Raw genomic sequence first — 23,099 nt, forward strand, 5'->3', positions numbered from 1 at the left:
AAATGTAAAAATCTATGAATCCTTGGCACTAAAATTACAGCCGTTCCATCTTTTTTTCCCCCAATCTGAAAGGATATTCTTTGGGGTTTAGGTTTGTTTTTAATAAAAAACAATAAAAAATTCTGCTGTGATTTCAACCCGTTTTATAATTCTTTTTCTTTTTGGCTTTGTACTTTCACTGCAGCGGATACAAAAATCAAGGATTACACTGCTGTGCACCTCATCTATATAATTCAACAAAAAATAAACACACATTTTAGACTAAAATCCTAATCCTAGTCAAAAAAAATACACAATGAAGTAGATAGTTTTCACATTTTATTGATAAATTATTTGTTTTTAAAAAGACTCATGAACCATCTTTTCCTTCCACCCAATTTTACTCACTCTTACTGAAATCAGGCTATGTACAAAGTATTTTCTGTTTTTTGTTTTTTTTACCTACTTCATCATCATCAGTATCACATTCAAAACAAGGTTCAAACTTTGCCCGCTGCTGGAGATAAAGAGACGGGATATAGCACAAAGTTCAATGGAGGTCAGAGAGCAGCGATCTAAGCAGATGAAGGAGGGTTTATATTCTAACACACGCAGAAAAAACAGGAATCACAGCCATGATCCCATCTGAAATGGAGCAGGACACCACTTCAGCAACAAGATATAGGCAACATGCACAATTGAGCCACGCCATGTTTTATGGGATCACTTTAAGAATCATAAAGCAGATAACCAGATTGTTATGAAAACAACCAGAAAGGGGTATTGCTCTTTTAAAAGCTGCAGGCACAGAACAGAAAAAAGGTTTTAATAAAAATGTATTTATCTTCAAGACTATTACTGTGCAGCAAAGTTGGCACGCATGGGTATATAATGACAATCATCTAAAAAAAATCTGCATTAAAATAATAGAATACTATGTCAGAGTGGTTGTAATAGAGTATGAGTGTGCAACTCTCAGTAGCTGGATTTTAACTAGCAGCAAAACTATTTTATTTGCATAAACTATCAGTGCAAATGGGAGGGAGGTTGTCTCATTTGGATCTGATCATCAAACTGAAATTAGTGCCAGCTACTGTAGTACTGACAAAGAGACTGATCTAAAGTTTCTAAATTCCAATAGAGTTGTCAAATAACTTGGAAAAAGAGGGTTTGCACCAAACATCTATCCAATCATCTGAAGGAAATAATTCAATCTTTACAAGTTTCTGATTCTTGGTTCTTTGTAGGACATTGTCAGGATTTAAACATTTACCGGATTTAGACAGACGGCAGGGTTAAAAACCTTCCAAGCGTAAATCACAATACAAATCCCCCACTTTGTTTCTCCAAGCAAACACTTCTCCTCACACTCTATGCTTCTAAACTCAACCTGACTGCTTTAAAATTTTAAGATGTGCGGGGAGCATAACAACAAAACAGGACTTTGCACTTGGGGCCACCCTCAGCTTCGTGGGGTTATTCTCACTCTATGCAAAGCTGTTTTCTGGGTAGCTGACTTTGATAGCCCCCCAGTAGCAGGCCCGTATCAGGCAGATGAGACCCAGCAGGTAGGCAAAGGCCCAGGACACGTAGGTGGCGTTGTAACGTCTGGCAAAGTCCCGCGTCCCAACCTGTCCGATCAAAGGGAGGGGAAAAAATTAAATACAAGGCATACAGCTCCTTGCAAAGATGCTTGTACCCTTTAATTTTTTTCACATTATTAACCTTAAAGGTATTCTGGAGGATGTTCTTTTTCCAAGTGGATCAAAAAAATAAGTGTTCCTCCTAATTGTCAATCATTCTGGGGATATGTTGACATAAGGCTGTGCTCTTGCATGCATTTAATAGGCATTCCCTCTTGGCAGCGGGTAAAGGGTTGTGCATGTGCTTTTTTTTTTTTTAAGTTGAGGGGGTGGGACTTTTCAAAAAATTAGCAAAAATCCTCCACTATACCTTTCATTTTTCTTACAGTTAGCTGAACGTCCTTTGGGATCTGTATCTAATCAGGGACTGTGTCACAAATCTGAGGGTAAAGTTTGAATCCAATAATACATTTGAGAAACAGTTCAGGAGTGTTGTTCAGAAAAGTTTTCAACTTTGCCAAAGAGAAGCCATTCTTGGTGACACCTGGAGAAATTTCTCCACACCTTTATCGCAGTTCGACTAAACTAAGTAATGCACTGCAGCAAGGTATCTCTTGCCCGTCTGCAGCTTGAGCAGAACTGTGCTGCTCGCTTCATTACACACACCTGCAGGTGTGAGGATATTTCACCCACCCTGGCATCTCTTCACTGGATTCCTGTTTATTATAGAATTCATTTTAAGCTGGCGTTTGTTTTTAAATGTCTGAACAAACCTCGCTCCACCATATCTGTCTGAGTTGCTTCAGCTTCACTGCCCTCTTTGATCACTTAGGTCTGTGGATCAGCTGCTTCTGACTGTCCCTAAAACTAGGCTGAAGCTCATCGGGGACGGAACAGTTGTTGTAGCAGCTCCTACATTGTGTCCAACAGGCCTCCTCTTCTGCTGTTTTTAAATCTCTTTGGAAACACATTTTTATACCTTGGCTTTTGACACTGATCTAGTTTTATACGGCACTACTCTTGCTGTGAACCTGGTTAGTATGTCTATTGTAATCTTTTTTATTTATTCTTAACCTGTTTTTATGTAAAGTACTTTGGTTACCCCTGTGGTTTTTAAATATGCTATGGAAATAAAGCTGACTGATTGATTAAACTATGCATAATTTACAGAAGCCAATCTTCATTGCAACTTCAGTCAGTCTGGATCATTAAACATTCTCAATGTTTCTAAAGGGCTGGTTATCCTCCTGCAGCAGTGTGTTGCAGTGAGCTTGATGGAGACATTTTTGATTTTTGCACAATACTGAAGTGTGGTCTGTGCTATATACGCTGTGTGTCTAGATACGGCAAAGGCGATGAGGAAGTGGGGACGAGTTTAGCCTGACAACGGAGGGACATGACAGCGAAAAATAGCAGTCATGTCACGGCGAAAAATAGGGATCCAGGTGGAAAAAGGGTCCCAGCGTTCTCCACACCTCGCTCTTCTAGCTGATCCAACTTCACGAGTTGTTTTCCGCAATTTCGGTCATAAAAACAAGCCAGCCTCCTGTCTGCGGTCAGTTACAATTTGGGAGAGGTGCAGTGGAGTGTCAGCCGAGGGGGCGGGGACGGATTTTGTTTACTGCGACACCTACGCAGACAACCTAGTTTCGAAGTATAAATAAGCCTTTAGTCTTGAACTGGGCTGTTTTTCCAAACATTTAGGTTGGATGATAAACCTTTGCACCAACCTCTGTCTCATTTACACCAGATTTGTGAAATAGTCGCAAACAGTAGTCCTTTCACCTACTTCTCTAAACAAGGTTTCCTTATTGAGTCTGTTAGTCAAGATGGACAGCCAGATCTAGGTAGGTTTGCAGAAGAGATCTTCTGTTTTAATTTGCTGTTGGTTGATTGAACAGAGTTATTTGAAGCACTCAAAGCTTATGCTTTGCTGCTTTACAGCTTAACTATGCTATTTTCCTTATACTTTATGTCTTTACTGAGTAATGTTTGCTAACAAAGCGCAAAGGCAAGAGAGAGGAGCTGGAATTATGCTGATTTCATTTAAGGGGAACAGGAGTAAATGGGGCTAAATAGTAATGCACAGAAAACTTTATTTTTCAAAAGGTATCTTGTTTTTTTCTTAAACTAGAATAGAAACGGAAATATAAGCAGTTGGAAAACTGAACAGTTGGACAGAGATGAATGGAGGCAATAAATGGACAGATGGAGCATTGGGTGGACAGAGGGAGAGATAAACTGAAGAACAGAAGACTAAACAGATTAGGGATGACTGATATTTACACAGATAAAAATAAATTCGATTGATATATATATATACATACATACATACATATATATATATATATATATATATATATATATATATATATATACAATTCTAGCTGTACTAGTTCACTGTAACAAAACCAGGACCTAAATGTATTCTACTGTATTGAGCTGGCACAGGTAAACAGTCTCTCTTCACCACGCTTATAATGAATAAGCATGTAAATACTATTGATTTAGATATGAAAAGTGTGAGAAAACAATACATTTTAAAAGAAAAACAAAATAAAACAAAAAGAACAGGCCATACTTACTGTTAAACCCACTCCAATGAAAATGCAGATCATTCCTATAGTTATATAAGCACAACAGCGCCTCCTGGGCAGAGCACTGCCAACAGATGATCTGCATGGAAGAGTGAGAAGAAAATGTTTCACTTGAGAAAAGACTGAGAAAAAATAAAGATCTTTACTATATGTAGTTAATATGCCCAAGAGGACCTTGCAAGAGGAAACTATTTAGAAGGAATGAAGGATTTTCTAAAAAACCATCAATAAATTTGAAAGATTATGTGATTCTAATGCACATCAACACCCATTTCACATAAGGACAATCGCATGTGCAGCTCCAGCTGAGGATATATCATTCAAACACCAACAAATATTTGTCAGTGGCCCCATTAACCGTCAGAGCTGGCATCCCACTCTCCCCTGCATCATTCTGACTTCATTCCTCCCTTCCCTGCACTCACATGCCCCTCATGTGACTGGGCTTGAGCATTCTTGAGCGATCGCTAAACTTCAGATCACTGAGGGGGGGCGGGGGGTCGGAGGACTGGTCACCTGATAATTAGACTACGGTACTATCCTGTTTTTGAACCCCCTAACATTTAATCTCCTTCTCTGTTCCCTCTTCATCATCCTCAGGATTCTGCCTTTTTTCTAGAGACCCTTAATACAAAAGGGAGAAAAGTCTGCCATAATGTGCATCAAAACAATCTTAGAGAAAAATGGGAATGTACAAATGACTGCATGTCTGAGCAACAAGGAAACTTTCCCTTTCAAATGATGCTGCAACTTGAAGACAATGACAAGAGCATTTGGGGAAGAGCTGAAAAAGTTTTAAGATTCTTTAATTCAAATAAAAATGGACAATGGCAGGTTTCTATGGTTTAGAAGACAGAAAACGTCAGATTGTCGCCCAGATTCTTAAAATGTTTCAAAATCAATTCCATTATTTTAAGATGTTTTTTCTATTATAAAAAAGGAAAAATTCCCCCACCGAGACTTTAAGACTACGAAACCAACATCGTGTTTCGGTAAAGTCTGACCTGTGAGTCGTTTTTGTCTCCGCTGGCTCACTTCTTCTTTAATGACATAGAGGCCAACTCCTGCAGAAATGAAAGTGATCTGCTTTCTCATCTCTGCCTCTAAAAACCTGCTGGTTCCTTTTTTTGTTTTATTTGTATTTGCTTTATCAGATCTTCTCATTCATTTAGACATCAAATATCAGCACCCTCGGTATAATTACAACCCATTGAAGATGCCTTAGATGCCACATGCATTCAGCAGATGAGAAACTTTGAAAAGCACATTTTAGTGACTTAATAAAAATTAAAACTAGTATATAGATTTAGCAGATTGATCTGTTTAATCAGTTTTTTTTTCAGTTCAGTTTCTCAAACAATTTAAAAACTGTATGTATATATATATATATATATATATATATATATATATATATATATATATATCCATTTAAAAGACAATCTTGAATACAGAAAGAAAATGAGTCAGACCTCTATGTGATGATTACATCTTTTAAGGATGCAAATTTTCATTTTTACTGGAACAAAATAACACTTTTTGGCTTCCTCTAAGATCTCATTATATTTGAATATATCACAAGAACGGACCTCTTTAGCAATGACCTTTTGTGGATTTGAGGCAAGCAAGCAGTCTTCCGTAATGATTGTCTTTACATTTCTAAAATATAATAAAAAAAAGTCTTCTTGAATGATGAAATATCAGTTAAAATCCAGGTCCCTAGAAATACTAGTCTTTTGTTTTTTGTTTTTTATATAAATATCTAACCTGGTACCAGTGGCGGCCGGCCCATAGGGGGCGCTGGGGCACCGCCCTCCCTGATAAGAAGAGAGAAACGTAAAATATATTTTTAGAAATTAACTCATAAATGTCAGTTTTACTCTCTAGAGTGTTTACATATAAGCAAAACAAATTATATAAACTACATTTCCCTATCTACTGTCATTAATTTGTGGATTTCCACAGACAGACTCCTACCGTCTCTGTTCTGGGGGCGCTGATCAGACAGACCCACATTTGCAGATAATCTGTCAATCATGTACTATTGCTAGGTGAATTTAATGGCCAATCAGCATCTCAGAACTTTACGGTCTTGGGGCGCTGAAAATACTGCACTTCTGAACAGGCTTCTGAACCCAAGCGCAGGTGCAGACAGTTAAAGGGAAGATGGCGAATGTAACGAACGAGATGCAGCTTCCACCAAATTCGGTGAGATCCTTATTTATCTACCCGTTTGCCAGAAGAACATCCCTGTTGTAGGATATGAACATTTCATGTCATGGTTATTGTGACTGTGAGGAATCCACATCCTCTAACTTTGCGCGCAAACACACATATTCCTGTTATACTGTGTTTGTGAGGACCAATCCGCTCGCTCTGAGACCAGTAGCTCCATTAACTTAAAACACACAAGCTGTCCTGGTTACCTGCTGGCGTATTGAGGGTGCACACTTAATATTTCAGTGGGGTTAGCCGTGTGTGTGTGTGTGTGGGTGTGTGGGGGGTGTGGGTGTGTACATGTTTATGCTACGGGGACTTGTCATCTTCAGTCTGGCTGCGTCTTTGCTGGGTTCAAACCCAGTTTGGTGTAATTGAATAAGTCAAAGAATCTGTGTAAAATAACTAAGTTGTAAAAATTATTTGTTTTTGTACATCAATTGTTTGTGGAGGTAATATATGGACAAAACTGATTTATGAGAAGAAATCAGAAATAAGAGAGCCTGAGGTGAGGGGCTTAAACTATTTAATGAGGGCTGTGGGCAATTTTTGTTTTCTGTTTCTTTGTTACATTGCTGGTAACTGGAGGGAGGCTGAGGCCCAGAGTATCTTGTACATGTTTAGTTTCTTTTGCACCCTGTTTTGAGTTTTTGAGCACAATAAATCACCAACACCGGTAACCCGACTGAGCCTGGATTCTTGGAGGCCCATCTCAGTGACCCAAATCATCACTGTTACTGTTATTATATAGTAAATTAAATCATTACTGTTAAATTGTATGTATTGTCCAGTTGTTTATTTGAATTCTTATTCCGGATTAGTTGGAGACATACACTAGGCTATATCAGCCCCACCAAAAATATTTTTCACCAGCCGCCACTGCCTGGTACCTCACATTGCAGAAAAAATACAGAATCCCCAGGCCTTTCAAAATGTACAGGCTTGATTGTTGTTTTCATAATTTTTAGACGCACAAATGAAATTCCATTTCTGATCTTCCCTCCTAACCTTTAATAGGCAATGTGCCTTCTAACAATGGTGTTGTGCATACTGGTTTTGTTGGGAAATTACAACCTTGCTGCACCTTTAACTCTGTCTCTGATGATATCAAGTGATTTTCTTTTTCCAGTATACATACAGTACCATACAGCTCCACCTCATATTAAAAGTAGTGCCAAAAATGTAATTATCTAGCTATATTTGCCAGAATTTTCTTGATTTCCAACCAGTCAAAAATAAATTGAAATATAAGCAATACTTCAATTTAGCATTTTCCACATATTGAGTTGATTATTAACTGTCTTAATTAAACAGTCTTTACAAATTTCAGTTTTTCTGGTATGATAACTTTCTTAGATAATAATGACTGTGGGATTTTCCAAAAGAAAAATAAAAGTCTCACATTGTTTGTAAAATATTTGTTGAGTCTTTGTGGAAGACGACTCCCATTGAGATACCCAGAATACCACAGAGTTGTTGGAAAGACCCACAGATATTGACAGAAGGATGAAAATAAATGTAGACAGATGCAGCAGAGGATGAAGAATGTCCACTGACACCAATGCATCTCCCATCCTCAAACAACTCTGACTGTTAAAAAAAAAGCACTTCTTTATCCCGTGACCAGACAACCTTACGATCATGTTACAAATCCCTTTATACTTCTTGTCACATGTCTAGATTAACTTCCCTTCCTCTGCACAATGTAAATCCAGATCTCTAAAGCATTCAATGCAGCAGGTTTAAATCTTTATATAAGGTTTTATTACATCACCAAAGCAACGTCCAGCTTAGATTTACCTCTGAAGTAGTGAAGTAGTAGCGTACCTAAATAGTTTTCTTTTAATAAGGGGCTAATGGCAATATATGTGTTTTTCTTTACATCTATAACTCAAGTTTAAGGTAAATTAATCGAGAGAGATTATTTTCTACAGTGTCAGATGGTTGTATTCTGTTTGTCTGATGATGCTTTAGATATTTTATCATTATTTTTCAAGATCTGTAGGGAAAATAGTAAATATATTCATGGGTTTTAATGATTTAGAAACTGCTTAAAAACATCTGATAAACCGTTTCCTCAAGAAACAACTCAAAATCCAGCAAAGCTGCCTCAAATATAAAAGGTGGCCACAGTCTTAATTGGCACTACCAGATCTGTTCTGGAAGCACGATCTATACCATCAGCTCATTTGCGCATGTGCAACCAGATATACATCTGGGTTTCCATAATTTAAGTAATTATGGTACTGAAATTATTATTTCTATCCTTAACTCTCTAAAGAATGCTAAGAAACATCTTTAAAAATATTTTATGACTTCTCTGAAACAATTTTGATGCTTTTTACATTTTCTCTGTTGAACTGCATCATTGGACATGCTCTGAGTAGTCCGGCAAAATATGATTAAACCGTGTTTATCAGCACTTTAGTTGTCACTATTTGTAGATTAAGCACCATATACCATAATGTCAGCACGAAAGGACAACATAAAACTCAAATAGACTAAATTTATATTTAAATCGAAAGCCGAAAATGTTAGCTCCCGGAATTGGCGAATGATCCCATTTCCCGTACAGATGAGGCAGGAACAAGTGATAAAACAGAAAGGATTTTAAGAAAATACATTATTAACCTTTAACACATTATAGTTTAGTACAATTACTATTTTCGGGGAGAAAAAAACGTAATGTAGGCATTTCTTTTAGAAAATAAAATCGAGGGCGACCTGGACATGTATCTACTTGCATGTGCGCAACTACAATGCAGATAAAGATGGTTTAATCATATTTTGCCCGTCTGCTCTGAGCAGGTATGATGACGTCAGAGAAGCAGTTTAACAAAAAAAATGTTAAAAGCATAAAAATTGTCACACAAAATTCATAAAAATGTTTTTAAAGATTTGTATTAGCATTCTTTAGTGAGTTAAGGATAGAAATAACTAGTTTTACCATAATTACAGTATTTAAGGACACCCGGATGTACATCTGGTTGCAGATGTGCCGGGACGGATCGGGTAGCTATAATGCCTGAACATTAGCATTAGCAGACATAATTGCCTATTGGTTAATGGTTCAGGACAGTAGCAATTATTTACATGCATCTTAGTAGACAATAACTGAGTTAAAATGGTTCCTGAATATCCCCCTAAACATGTTTATGAGAGATTGACAAATACAGATTTTTCTGTCTCAATTTAACAAAAGAGAATTTTTTTAACAAATCAAACAAAACAAAACTGGATAGCAAATGAAGGGATTGATGATGCGTGCCCCTTATGTGATATAAACACATGACCGCTGAATGCACTATTAAATCAGCAAACAAATGCATTTTATCCGCTGATTCCAATATAAATAACACTAATATATCAGTATATCGGCTGGGTGGTGTATCCACTGGTTACTAATGTTCAAACCTTTTCAAACGTGTTAAAAAACAGGCTAAGCATTGGTGAGCATAAATGGTAAAAACACGTATCCCTTCTTGTGTCAAGTTATTTTGAAGACTCACATTTTTTTGCAGTGTGGACACTTGGCTAGAGTGTTAAATCGCAGCTCCATCCACTGTGGGGGACAAAGACAAAAACAACCAATTATTTTCAACTTCAGGGAGTGTTTACAAATGCATCAATGCAGATATTTAAACACACTATTCTAGTTTTCAGTACAATCAGCAAAAAACTGAAGGGTACTGATTTAAAAATAAATCTGTATTGAGTGTTTGCAACTATCTATCATTGGTAAAATCAGCACCTCAAATAATTCACACCTTATGTATGTTTAGTTTTGTATTAGTTGTGATTTTATTTATTGTTTAAGCAGTAAAAATTAAATAATTAATATCCTGCAGCGGCATAATAATAAGCATAATTCAACTGTTAGGGAAGAGAAATGTTTAACTATAGACATGTGGCTTCAGTGAAAAGATTATTTAAAATATAGTTGTATTAGAATAAGCAGCAATGTTTTCATTTACACATCAACTTTTTTCTTTCTAAATAAAATTCTCTGAAAGCCAAATGTGCACAGAGTGATATTAGCTTTAAAAAGAGCCATAGTTTTAAATAGAGGTTAGGCTGTTGTTAATATTTCCACTAGCAAGATCAGCTCTTTTTCAACCTCTTGCTGAGCTGGAGGAGAGCCGTCGCTGGAGAGACCAGACATCGACTGAGATGACCTGGCGTCCTCGCTGCAATACGGAGGCCGCAAGTGACAATATTAAGAGGTGAACAGTAGTGAGTTTAAAAATGTAAGTCTGTGAAATAGTGGCTTAGTTTCTGCATATTTTTGCTGAAGGTACTGGAAGTGAGCATGTTAGTTAAATACCGTATTTTCACGACCATAAGGCGCACCGGACTAAAAGGCGCAGTCTCAGTTATGTGTGCCATTTCTGTATTTAACACACACATAAGGCGCACCGGACTATAGGGCGCGTTTTTTATATACAGGTACATGTCCTCTCAGGTGGATTTTCCCACTTAAAACATATTAAAACTACTTTATTCCCACTGATCACAGCAAATAAAGCTGCAAGGTGTATTTATTACAAAGTATTATTCAAACCTGGGAACCGGCCCATGAGAGACACATCGCTGATGACACAGGGCTGTGATTACTCCTCTGATACAGTTTATTGACGCATAAATTAACTTAAAACATAGGCAGGATAATAATCTGGATGAACTGACTGCAATGATTAAATTTTCAGGTGGACTTTCTCACTTAAAAAGATTTAGATTATTTAGATGAAAAAACACCTGCGGAGGTGAGCCCGGATGCGCCGCGGCCCAGAGGCTGCTGTTGAATTAAGTTTTCAGGTAGAAAAATAGAGCTGGAGCAAAACTGAGTATGATTGTGCTTTATTCAAGTATTTATTACAGAGTATTAATCAAACCCCTCAAAGTCCTCATCCTCTGTTTCTGAATTAAACAGCTGCGCTAAATCCGACATGCCAGTTTCCCCTTCTTCTTCGTTTATTGACGCATAAATTAACTTAAAACATAGGCAGGATAATAATCTGGATGAACTGACTGCAATGATTAAATTTTCAGGTGGACTTTCTCACTTAAAAAGATTTAGATTATTTAGATGAAAAAACACCTGCGGAGGTGAGCCCGGATGCGCCGCGGCCCAGAGGCTGCTGTTGAATTAAGTTTTCAGGTAGAAAAATAGAGCGGGAGCAAAACTGAGTATGATTGTGCTTTATTCAAGTATTTATTACAGAGTATTAATCAAACCCCTCAAAGTCCTCATCCTCTGTTTCTGAATTAAACAGCTGCGCTAAATCCGACATCACCGGGATGTCGAAAGTGAGCGGCACCTCGTCCATGTTGGTGATGTGGCTTGGCTGGATGACTTTGTCAGCGATGTGTTTGCTGCAGAAAGAGAGGAAGCTCGCCAGCTTTTCATCATAATCCGCCGGACGTCGCTGAGCAACTGTAGTCCTGGTCCGGATGGAAAAATTGCACCGTTTCATAAAACGGAAGCACCACGATGGACCTCCTTGAAAATTTTCAATTTTCATTTCTTCCGCCAGCTTTACTGCTTTTAGTCGAACAGTGACCGTTGAAACGCTGGCCCCACTCGTTCTTTGCTCCACGATCCACCGCTCGAGTCTTTCCTCCAACTCGGGCCACCTCGCCTTATGTCCGCGGAAACTCAGCTGCATCTTCTTCACCAGTCGGAGTTCGTTTTCCAGCTTCCTCCACTTGCGAACCATCGATTCATTTATATTGAATTCTCTCGCAGCTGCTCGATTTCCATGTTCCTCTGCGTAGCTGATAGCCTTCAGTTTAAACGGGGCTTCATAGGCGTGTCTCTTTGCCATTTCCAGGGTTGTTAAGACAACAATGTTCTGCATAAAGCACATACCTGTTCTTTTATACACAAGGCACGCCCACACTTCCCCCTTTAAGGTTCTCACATACTCATGGTGGTCTCAACAACGTCCGCAGATAGGGCGCACCGCACCATAGGGCGCACCCCACATTTTGAGGGGAAAAAAAGACGTTTAGGTGCGCCTTATAGTCGTGAAAATACGGTATCTTAGAGATTGGCGAAATAAGCTGCACATAAGCAAGAACTAATCTGCAAAAACATTTTCTATTTCGGAGAATGTTATCAAGCTGATTCAAACTACTTGAAAAGAATAAGTGACCCAGAGTGGTTCCACAATTCTTTTAAAAGTCAAATGTTTTTCATAGATGCATTTATCCACTGTAAAGTAGATCTATAAAGTGCCTACGCTTTACAAAATGTAAGCTTTAAATAATGAGAGACCAAAGAAAAACATACATACTCTATAGAAATTATATGAGGAAACTATTTAAGAATAAAATCAAATAAAATGGTTGCATAGAGAATATTCTGATTTAGTTTCAGTCAACTGGAATTTACACTTTTGAAGTTCATGTGTCCAAGTTGAATTATTCTAGCATTTGCCCATCTGTATCCTTTAGATAAGGGCAAGAATTTGTTGTATTAGATTGCAAATAAATCATCATGACTTCATACAAAGGTTACAAACAGGAAAACAAATAATAGAAAAGAAAATATTAAATATTGTATAAACCATGAGTTAGTATTAACAGTCACCACAACAACATGAAAACGGGCCGGGGACTGGCCGCAACACTAAAACAGCTTCAGGAATTTATAATAGCAACAGCTGTGATCTATTTAAGACAATAATGTGTTTTCCGTGTACCAAGAAAATATTTTGGGTCAGTTACGATGCAGAACTCTTTCTAAACAAAGAACCCGGCTGATAATGATATGTGTTCCTACAAACGCTCTACTCTCCTCTCCTCTACGCCAATTTTTAAAGCCTATTAGAAATCTGAGTGTAAATGTTCCAGTTTGTTTAACTTATCTATATGTTCAACAAACCATGAAGCAAAAACAAAGCTGTAAAATTGCCTATTTTAAGTTTGCCTGTCCCTTACCACCAGGGGCGGATCTAGAAACATATTTATGGGGTGGCAAGAGGGGGGCAGGAATTTTTTAGGGGTGGCAACATATGGCATTTGTTTACACTGAATTTAATCACAGTTATCACAGTTTGGTGAGAATAGTATGTAGAGTACTAGTGTTTCATGTGAAACAGTTCATATTAGAAATACATCGTACAATGTGATCTCACTTAATAGGAGATAGAAGAATGATAACACTACTTCTAGAGGGGCCTTATGACAGGAAAGGTATTAAGGTAAGACACAGGTGCTGAGTCGCAGATGTGTAAGATTGACTGTCAGAGAGGCAGCTTTGCAGCATTTGCACAAGAAGAAACGATAGAAAGAAAAACGTTACCCATCAGAGATCTATGGACTGAGCTGTACTAAAGTGAGCAGAACTACACAGTAGAAATAAATGGGTCAAGGCACCCGTACAAGGTACTGGACATCTATGTAATGTTTACTCTGAACACACATTTACCCCATTTGTTCCTCAGTAACTTGACATACAGCAGTTAAGGCAACATGAAAGGGACATTTCATGCATGTAAATATGCTGTAGATAGAGCTGTATATGGAGGACCAACTCTGCCATATTTAAAAATAAATACAGAAATAAATAAATGCTCAATAAATAAATAAGCATACAATTAATTGCCACCAAAAATACAATCAACAAATAAATGTAATTAGAAATTATATTATAATGGCAGGCAGAAATGTTAAAAGGGCAGGCAGAAAGAAATAGCGGCGAAGAAATAACTAGGGTAAAAAAATACAAAGGAAGAATAAAACAGACAAAAATATGATAACATGCACATAAATAAATACTTAGAAATATAAGTAATTAAAAAATGAAGTTGAAGATAATAAATGACAAAAAAATAAATGAGGTAAATATTAAAAAGGCAAAGAAATAAAAAGAGTTATATACCTTTATGACTAGCTGTATAATTTAATTTCTACTTACATTTATTTGTTGTTTGTATTTTTGGTGGCAATTAATTGTATGCTTATTTATTTATTAAGCATTTATTTATTTCTGTATTTATTTTTAAATATGGCAGAGTTGGTCCTCCATACTGCTGTATCAACAAATCAACAAAAAGGCGGGTTCTGTATGTTACATCAAAATCTCCACAAATCTGAAAAGAAGCAACATAAAAATACATTTTGCTTGTGAGTAGGTTCATACAGGTCATTTCTGGATAGTTTCATATTATATATACGGTACAAAAAAAGAAACAACAACACTGCTTCATATTAAGCAGGATTCACACCAGTATCACATTTTTAACTTTTAACACTTTTGGTTTTATTAAAGGAAATATCAGATTTTCTCAGGTGCCAAAACAAAATGTAACGGCTCTGTAAAGGCTCACCAGAGAGCATAACATAAAGTTAACATGCCTATAACAGCTGAATGCAGTGATTTCCATGTTGCTCAGCAAAACGCTTCACAACTTTATTTAGATCCAAAGCCTTTGTGCGTTTTGATTTAAGTACAACCAAACTTGATAGTCTCTTTTTTGTCATAGTTGACCGCAAATATGTCTTTATGAGCCTGAAACGTCAGGCCTAACTAACATCATAGATAGAGAAATAACGTTCTGCAACCTGATTTTTATCATCTCAAAATCAGCATTGCAGCTATGCTAGCAACATTGTGCTTTCATTATGATTTCATTTCTCGATAGATAGTTAATCAGTTTTTACCTGTTTCATCCCGTTTCTCCTCTCCCCATCACCCCTGGCTCCCTCGCTTTGCCCCATTCGGTTTTCAAAACAATCAGTCTCAGTCACTCTCGCGTCATGTCGTGCTGCATTCACTGCAGTCCGACATTAGAAATTAGCGGTCGTAATTCTCAAATGATCCATAATTTATAAGCCTCGCCACCCCTACCGCCAACTGGGGTGGCAGTTGGGGTGGCAAGGCTGTCATTTAGGGTGGCATTTGCCACCCCATGCCACCCCAGTAGATCCGCCTATGCTTACCACATTACAATGTTTGGTTTTAAGGAGGGCTGGAAGTTTTTGTCAAGTGAAAAAGCTGAAGGTTTAGACAGCTTGTATACATCAACCTCATGGTGAGTCCAATCATTCATTAAGATCTACAGCAGAATCGCTTTAATTGTAGAAAAAACCCAGATCTTATTAGAATTCCTGATGTTTTGGCAGATTGGGAGAGCTTATTCCAAGCCTCGTTCATTAATGTGAGGGAAAGATTCCTACTAAAGAGGACTGAACAGCATCGGTATTTAAAAATTGCTGAAATAAAGACTTGCAACAACATCAAAGGTGACATATAACATAAAATACTCTACTACAGAACTAGTACTATTAGCATACTAACAACATCAGAGCAACTTTAACATGTCAAACCTGTGTCTGTATCCAGCCTGTGGGTTAACCTACCAGGAAGGTGTTTCCACAGTGACCACAGACCACTCTCATTCCCTCGGGCTGAATGGGCAGCGCCGGCTGGGCGGGCTGCTCCTCGGGGATGACCATCACCGGGCTCAGGTTGATGATGCGTCTGCTGCAGGAAGCAGGAGCCGTAAAACAGGATTAGGGTCAAAGCATTGCCAGGAAAGGAACTTTGATTTCGCTATTAGGAGAAAAGAAATATGAAACAAAGAACTGCAAATATACACAAACCAAAAAATCTATTACCGTAATAAATATTAGATATTAGCATTTAAGCTTCTCTAAAGTATTATTACAAATATTCAATTCAGCTATTTTATTCTGTATATATGTATTCTATAATTTTTCTCATTAAACTTTTTAAATGTTTAAACAAATATTTATAAATACTTAAATGGGATTTTTGTATTTTTTTGGTTTTTAATTATAGATATTCAAATACTTGTGTAATTTTTTATCTTGTGACTGACACTACCTGGTGCTGCAGTTTTTACAACTATCTCAAGCAATTGACATAAAATATTATAAAAAAATATGTATTATTTCACCTTTTGAACAAATCTTAACAATAATGGTCTAAGCGGGACGTTCCACTAAATCCCATGTCAATGTCCAAACCTCTTTGCTCTATCCAGGTTTCACTTTTTTCAACTTATCCTTTGAGCAATCAAAATATCTTATAATATAAATAATATATATTTTATTCACTTTAATCCTCCCATTTTTGGGGGGGGGCTGAAAAAACAAAACAAAACAAAACAAAAGTAAAATGAAGCCATTTTTAAAGCCATATCATTGCTGTTCTTGGAAGGTTACATCTGCTTTAATACTGGAAATAAATAATTTTATTCTGTTGGTGTTGAGCAGTAGCACATGTGTAAGTTCTGATCCTTTAAGCACAAGAAAAAGAAAAGCAACTAATGTGTTAGTCACCAGTTTGGCCGAGGACATCCTATCCTCCTGGACGTGTCTTTACAGATGAGCAGGCAGTTACAAGGACACCTCACATACTTCTTCCCTGTGGGCGGATTCTTGATGGGCTGAATGAGAACAAAATGCACAGAGAAAGTTTATAAAATTATGCTGATTAACGCTTCGGATATAAAAGCTGAATATAGGTCTAGCCGCTTTTCTTAAAACCGTTTGTTTTCTACACTTCAGAGTAGCTTCTGATCAGTCTACTCAACATATATGATTTATTGCTGATTATTTGCTCAGATTAAATTAGTATGATGCTCTGTTTATTGGTTTGGATCAATTTTCGCTTTCACATCTCCAAACCAGACAGATTTCAGCAACTAATTGTCTCAGTTCAATAACATATAGAGCTCTAACCTGTAAGGTCCAGATTACTGATTTATTCCAACAAAATGCACAGCTGCTTGATGCTTTCCTTTACATTCTATGATTTTAATAGTTGGTCCAGCACCAGATTAAAGACCAAGTGAGGCTGAGTCTTTCAGTCTTTGGCTTCAAGGCTGTGAAACCGTTTAACTCTACAGCTACGTTTTGTTAGCTCCATGGACTCTTTCAAGGTGAAATAATAAAAAAAAAACTCTTTCAAACATTACTTTTGTTTAATGTTTCTTTTATTGTTTTATTCCAATCTCTATTTTCATCTTAATTGTACTGGCATCTGATCTTAACTGCCATTTTATTCGTTTTTCTACACAGCGCTTTGTCCATATTTTGGCAATTTTTGCATTTACAATATAATCCAAATTTAACAGAAGAGAGTTTTCAATTTGCAGAGGCCCTCAATTTTAGTCACATTACATTTAAAAGGAAGAAGTCCCTAGAATCCTAACTGCAGCCCTTTTTAGGTGGTGGAACACTTAAAGAAAGTTTTGTGCCTCACAGAAACATGCAAGTAGAAGAGAGCACTTTTTCGAACAGCGGTTACAGTACAGTACTACAACAATGAACTCTGGAGAAGCAAGCTCTCAAGATCACAAAAAACTGAAACCCTAAAAAAAAAACACATCTAGAAGTTTGTAGTTAGTGCAAAGGAAAAGCCAAATGAAAACTCAACGTTGGTAAAAAAAAAAAAATAGCAATCTAGATTTTTGACCAAATCCTTCAGCCCTAGTTCTATCTGTAAAAGGTGCTTAATGAATACACTTTACTAATCTACTAAACTTTATTATGACATAGTTGCTTTCACTTCTTTATTTGAAATTGTACTCCAGAATGAGCTCTGCTTCCTTATAAGCTTTTATTAGTAGTCATTTCTCAATGCGCTGAATGTATCACGTGATTTTCCATTATTCAGTGGCGTAAGTGTTGAAACAATATTATTATTTAGTCCCTAGAGTTGAAGTAAAATCTAAGTCTATTTTTAACTGCAAAATCCAAATAGGTTATAAACATGCAGCGGCTTGCAAAAGTATATTTTAAATAGCCAGAAATATATTTTATTGGAGTCTAATATGAAAGTGCAAAAAAAAGTGGTACAAAACTGCAAAATGGAAATAAATCTATAAACGATTTTAAGCACTTTTAAACAAATAAAAAAATACAAAAAGTATGGTGAGCAAATGTATTCAATCCCCTTTTCTCTGAATGTAACCCATTGCCCTTAGAAGTTGCCTGATGATTGCTAATGACTAAATAGGGTTCAACAGTGTGTAATCTAATGCCTCAGATGTTGGTTAAAATAAACATTGGGGAGGACATAGCATCATTAGGTCCAATTAACTCAGTTCTCTGTGGAGAAGTTTAAAATAGGCTTAGGCTATAAAAAGATTTCCCAGGCTTAGAACATAAAAATTTTGAATCCATCATCCGAAATGGAAAGAGTTTGGCACAACTTTTAACCTACCGAGACAAGGCCTTCTACCTGAGCTCACAGGCTGAACAAGGAGAGCACAAACAGAGATGCAGCCATGTGGCTCATGGTGACTGGATAGACTACATAGATCTACAAGTGGGGAATCTGACCAGAGAACAACTATTAGACGTTCGCCGCTCAAACGTGGTCTTTATTAAAAAATATCTGGAAGAAAGCCATTGTTAAATGAAACTATAGGAGGTGTTGTTTGCAGTTTACTAGAGGCCATGTCTGGGACATGTCTAACGGGAAGGAAGGTGCTTTGGTCAGATGAGACAAAAATTGAACTTTTTGGTGAAAATGCAATTGTGTGGCAGAGAACTAACACTGCATATCGCTCTAAACACACCATCCCCACTGTCAAATATGATGGTGGCAGCATGATGCTCTGGGCCTGCTTCTCTTTATCAGGGACAGGGAGGATGGTCAGAGTTGATGAGAGGATGGATGGAGTCAAACACAGGATATCAGCCAGGGCAAAAAACCTTTAGGAGCCTGTAAAAGACCCGAGACGGGGACGGAGGTTCACCTTCCAGCAGGACGACGACGCTTAACATGAAGCCAGGGCTACAATGGTTGTTTTGAAACAAAACATTTTAATTTGTTAGAATGGCCCAGTCAAAGTCCAGACCGACAATCTGTGGCATTATCTGAAAACTGCTGTTCACAAGCAATCAACACAGGTGGACATTTAAGTCACTAGAAACCAAAAGTTGCTAAAGACAAACACCAAGACATGGAGCTATAATTACAGCAAAAGGTGGAACCTCATTTGTGATGTGCTTTTTAATGAAGTAGTGTTTTTAATAACATTTTTATTCTTTTATTTATGCATTTATTAACTATGAGATGTCAAGGAATAGAGAATTGTCTCTCATAAGGAGACCAATAAAAAGGCCACACAGTTGTAGCTTCAGTTGAATGATTTAGGTCACAGTCTCTAGACAATAACAGCTTAAAGAAACAAACCCCTGAAGACTTTAAAACTTAATTGCAGCACAATGTGCTTCTATAGGGAGGGGAATAAATATTCATGCCAGACTGTTTTGATTTCTATTTGTAAAAAAAATTAGTGAAAAAATTTCTTCAACTTCAGAATTAATCATTATTTTCTTATAGTGTGCCATAGAATCCTAATACAAGGCACTGGAGTGAGTGGCTTTAATGTGATAAAATGTAAAAAGATTTGAGAGGTGTGACATTTTTATCATGATGCTACATTTCGATGGGAGACATCGATAGAAAGGTAGAATAGTAAATGAACTGATAAATTACCGTGGCTTCGTTGCAGACTGTGCACTTGACGACGTGCTGGTGCAGCTTGCCATCAAGGTTGATGATGGACTGGCAGACGCGGCAGTTGATGACAGGCACACCGCCGGCATCGGGGCTGGCGATGGCTGTGTAAGGAGGAGGTAGTTCGGCTTTCAGAGGAAGAAGAGGAGAAGGAGATCCCGGTTAATGCCATGCATTGGACACACACAGCAGCAGCATCAACTGTCTGACTCCCTCCATTTGGTCAGGGAGTTTTCAGATAGGAACTCAGGCTTCAGAGAAATTAAGGGTGAAAGCTAAATCTGTATTTCTAAGTGACTGAATGGAGAATTGTGTTCTGCTTGTTTATTGTAGACATTTATAAGCCACTTCTGATCTGTATTTCTGTTTATGTATGAGAAAATATTGAAATTTCTTTTATTTAAGTGTGATAAAAAAAAAGAAACAGAGAGATTAGGTTTTGATTTTTACTTCAATTTAATTTAGAGGAATTCTTCATAGAAAATAACAGGAAAACAAACTGCTTAAGGATTAATCCTACTCCAATTTATCTTTCTTACACCACCTAGAGACAGTCACAAGTTCAGAAGAGCTGAAACATTGACAACAAAAATACACATTTAAAATATTGTAAAAATAAATAAAAAATAAAAACAACACAGAAAGGTTTGATGTTATGACTCCTTAAACACCAGTCTGCATTTTTCTAATCCTCTTCATAACTATGTTATATTATCCAAAACTTAACATCTTTATGGGGAAGGAGGGTTTATTCGGGTAAATAAGATGTCATTATACACCACTGAGAAAAGGTTTATAATATGTGACCATTTCTTTAGTAATCTAAAAGAACCAAGCCTTAGTAAACTGATCAATAGTGAAAACTGAGAAATTACCTATATTCTAGAACTTGGTTGGTATTTTTATCAATTCACTGATCCAATACTGAAACATAAAAACGTAGAACAAATGAAATGCACCATTTTATAATGGTTTTAAATCAACCAGAAAATAATGGAAATGCAAGACGATAAGCATTCAAGTCCCCAACCTTTACCTCATGTTTTGAAATTGAGCTAAAAGAATGTGCATCTGTGTATGCAGTCCTGGTTGATGCCTTTATAAGCCTGCAGGGATTCTTAATTGATGTACAAGTAATGGACAGAGAGGATGCATTTTTAGAATTTCATCTTTAAGTGATTGCATTTCCCCCCCCTTAATTTCATCTAATGAACCTAAAGCTCTCTACACACCATCATTCCTGAGGACTGTCTCATGCACATATGGTTTCAGTCTTCAACAGGTAAAACAATTTGGTTCTGAGATTTGGTTCTCAGTCAGTCGGACCCACAGGGACAGGTGGGGCTCCCTGTCAACATCTAAATAATCCTTGAAGAATTACACCTTAAGCATCCCAAAAACGGGATGCTCCCAGTGAGAACAGATATAAGAACTTGTAAAATCCATGTAAAAAGACTTAAATCGAATCTATTGTGCAATAATACATATTTAGATGCAAGATGTAGACAGAAAGCCATCCATTGTATCTGTCTGAGAACAGGCCTGGTTTTAAATCTACCTCTTCCTTTTGCACAACTGTGGTGCTAATGCATGTCTGAAACTGAATCCACTCTATAGATTTTCTCTCTATGTCCTTTTAGCCAGAAGTAAGACAAGAGGACAAACCCACTACAACCACAGGCAGCGTTACCACAGCATGGATCCTCCATCCCCCCTTATCTGAAAGTCAAGGCCGCATTAGAAAGGGACCTAAGATTGGTGTAATAAAATTGATCAACTTATCATTAAACCGTATAGATTTCCTGTGTTGGAAGCCTCTAATTTTTTCCCAATCAGTAAAGTTATCAAACCCCAGCAGCTAACAGGCTTTGCAAGCTGCAAGACTATTTGCTGTGGAGGCTTCTGTGAGTTTTAGTGATTTCCTTTCTTTGTCATTTTGCACCTTGGTTGTTTTGTTCCAATTTCATTTAAAGGCACAAAATAATCTATCTGCTACACGATGTCAATTCATTCCTATCTAAGGGACATTTCAACGAAAGGGAAACGGAGAAACAAAACACAGAATTCAGCAGGTAGCGGGGTGAAATTAGTGATGTAAATTTTGAAAATTAGTGAAGTTAACCTCAGAATGATTTAAACCCTGGCAGATTTAAGTTTCTCCAAAGTATTTTTATTAACCATTCAGTCAAGAAAAATACAATTTCAAGTACATTAGTGCAATTTTCCCCCTTTAACCCCTCAAACAACCCTCCTGTTGCACCATTAAGGACAATCAAAATATGACAATGTGTATTACTCCAATGAAAAGAGTGTAGGATCCATAACCTTGATGTGGTTCAGAATAGGTTGCCAGACACTGAAAAACTTGTGGGTGTAGCCTCTTGTAGAGAATCTGATTTTCTCTAATGTCAAATGATGCATAAGATCAACCAGCCATAACTTAAAGGATGGCGGGTGTGTGTCTTTCCATTTAAACAAAATTTGTCTTCCAGCAAGAAGTGTGGAAAAAGAAATTACATTTTTAATTTTGTGATGAAAATTTTCATGCAATGATATTCCAAATATCGTGATCGTGGCCTCAGGTTTAATGCTAATACATAAAGAGTCAGAGAGAAATTTTAAAATGGGCTCCCAGAAGTTTTTCAATTTAGAACAGAGCCAAAATGTGTGTGATAAGGTGCACAGATTTAGGTTAAAGCTATTTTGCAGTGAAGACTCAGAGCTAAAATGTGTTTGAGAATCTGTAGAAGGTGGGAAAAATTAGGGTGATGTAAAGGAGGCCTGACAAGCTCAAAGACTATAAAGTCATCATCACAACAGCAATGAAAACAAGCAGAAAGCTGCTCAGTGTAAGAGACGTTTGATTGCTGCACTGGTAAAAATAATTACTAAGAATGATAATATTCAACATATTTTTTTTAAATATAAAATGTAAAAACTTCATACCTGAACATTATTTTATGTTTATGTAATTATTATTTAATTATTATGTTATTTATGTAATTTCCTTTTAGAAACCAACTTTAAGGTTTTATAAAAATAATTGTAAATCAACCTGGGTTCAATTTGGCTTTAACAAGCTTAAATTTAACAAACTATGAAAAAACACAAAAAGAATGAATGGCTTCTGCTTCAACAAAGAGGTAAAGAGATAATTTGCTGCTGTAATCTCCTCTTTTTGACATCTTAACTAACTCACAGCAGCTCTGTTTAAAAATCTTA

General features: G+C 36.9%; 1 protein-coding gene across 1 annotated transcript in view; it reads right to left on the bottom strand.

Moving 5' to 3' along the window:
* Positions 1–304: 304 nt before the first annotated feature.
* Positions 305–23,099, bottom strand: part of pip4p2 (phosphatidylinositol-4,5-bisphosphate 4-phosphatase 2) — a 28,457-nt gene continuing 5,662 nt past the window's right edge. Inside the window, exons 2-7 of the mRNA XM_038304072.1 lie at positions 19,857–20,005; positions 16,685–16,791; positions 15,740–15,863; positions 9,883–9,935; positions 4,148–4,238; positions 305–1,610 (exon numbers count right to left, since the gene is read on the bottom strand). Coding sequence (XP_038160000.1) covers positions 1,467–1,610; positions 4,148–4,238; positions 9,883–9,935; positions 15,740–15,863; positions 16,685–16,791; positions 19,857–20,005 — 668 coding nt within the window. The 3' untranslated portion in view covers positions 305–1,466. The remainder of the gene's footprint in view (positions 1,611–4,147; positions 4,239–9,882; positions 9,936–15,739; positions 15,864–16,684; positions 16,792–19,856; positions 20,006–23,099) is intronic.

The sequence above is a fragment of the Cyprinodon tularosa genome, unplaced genomic scaffold, assembly GCF_016077235.1.
Source record: "Cyprinodon tularosa strain WSP-4 unplaced genomic scaffold, ASM1607723v1 ctg525, whole genome shotgun sequence".
Lineage (NCBI taxonomy): Eukaryota > Metazoa > Chordata > Actinopteri > Cyprinodontiformes > Cyprinodontidae > Cyprinodon > Cyprinodon tularosa.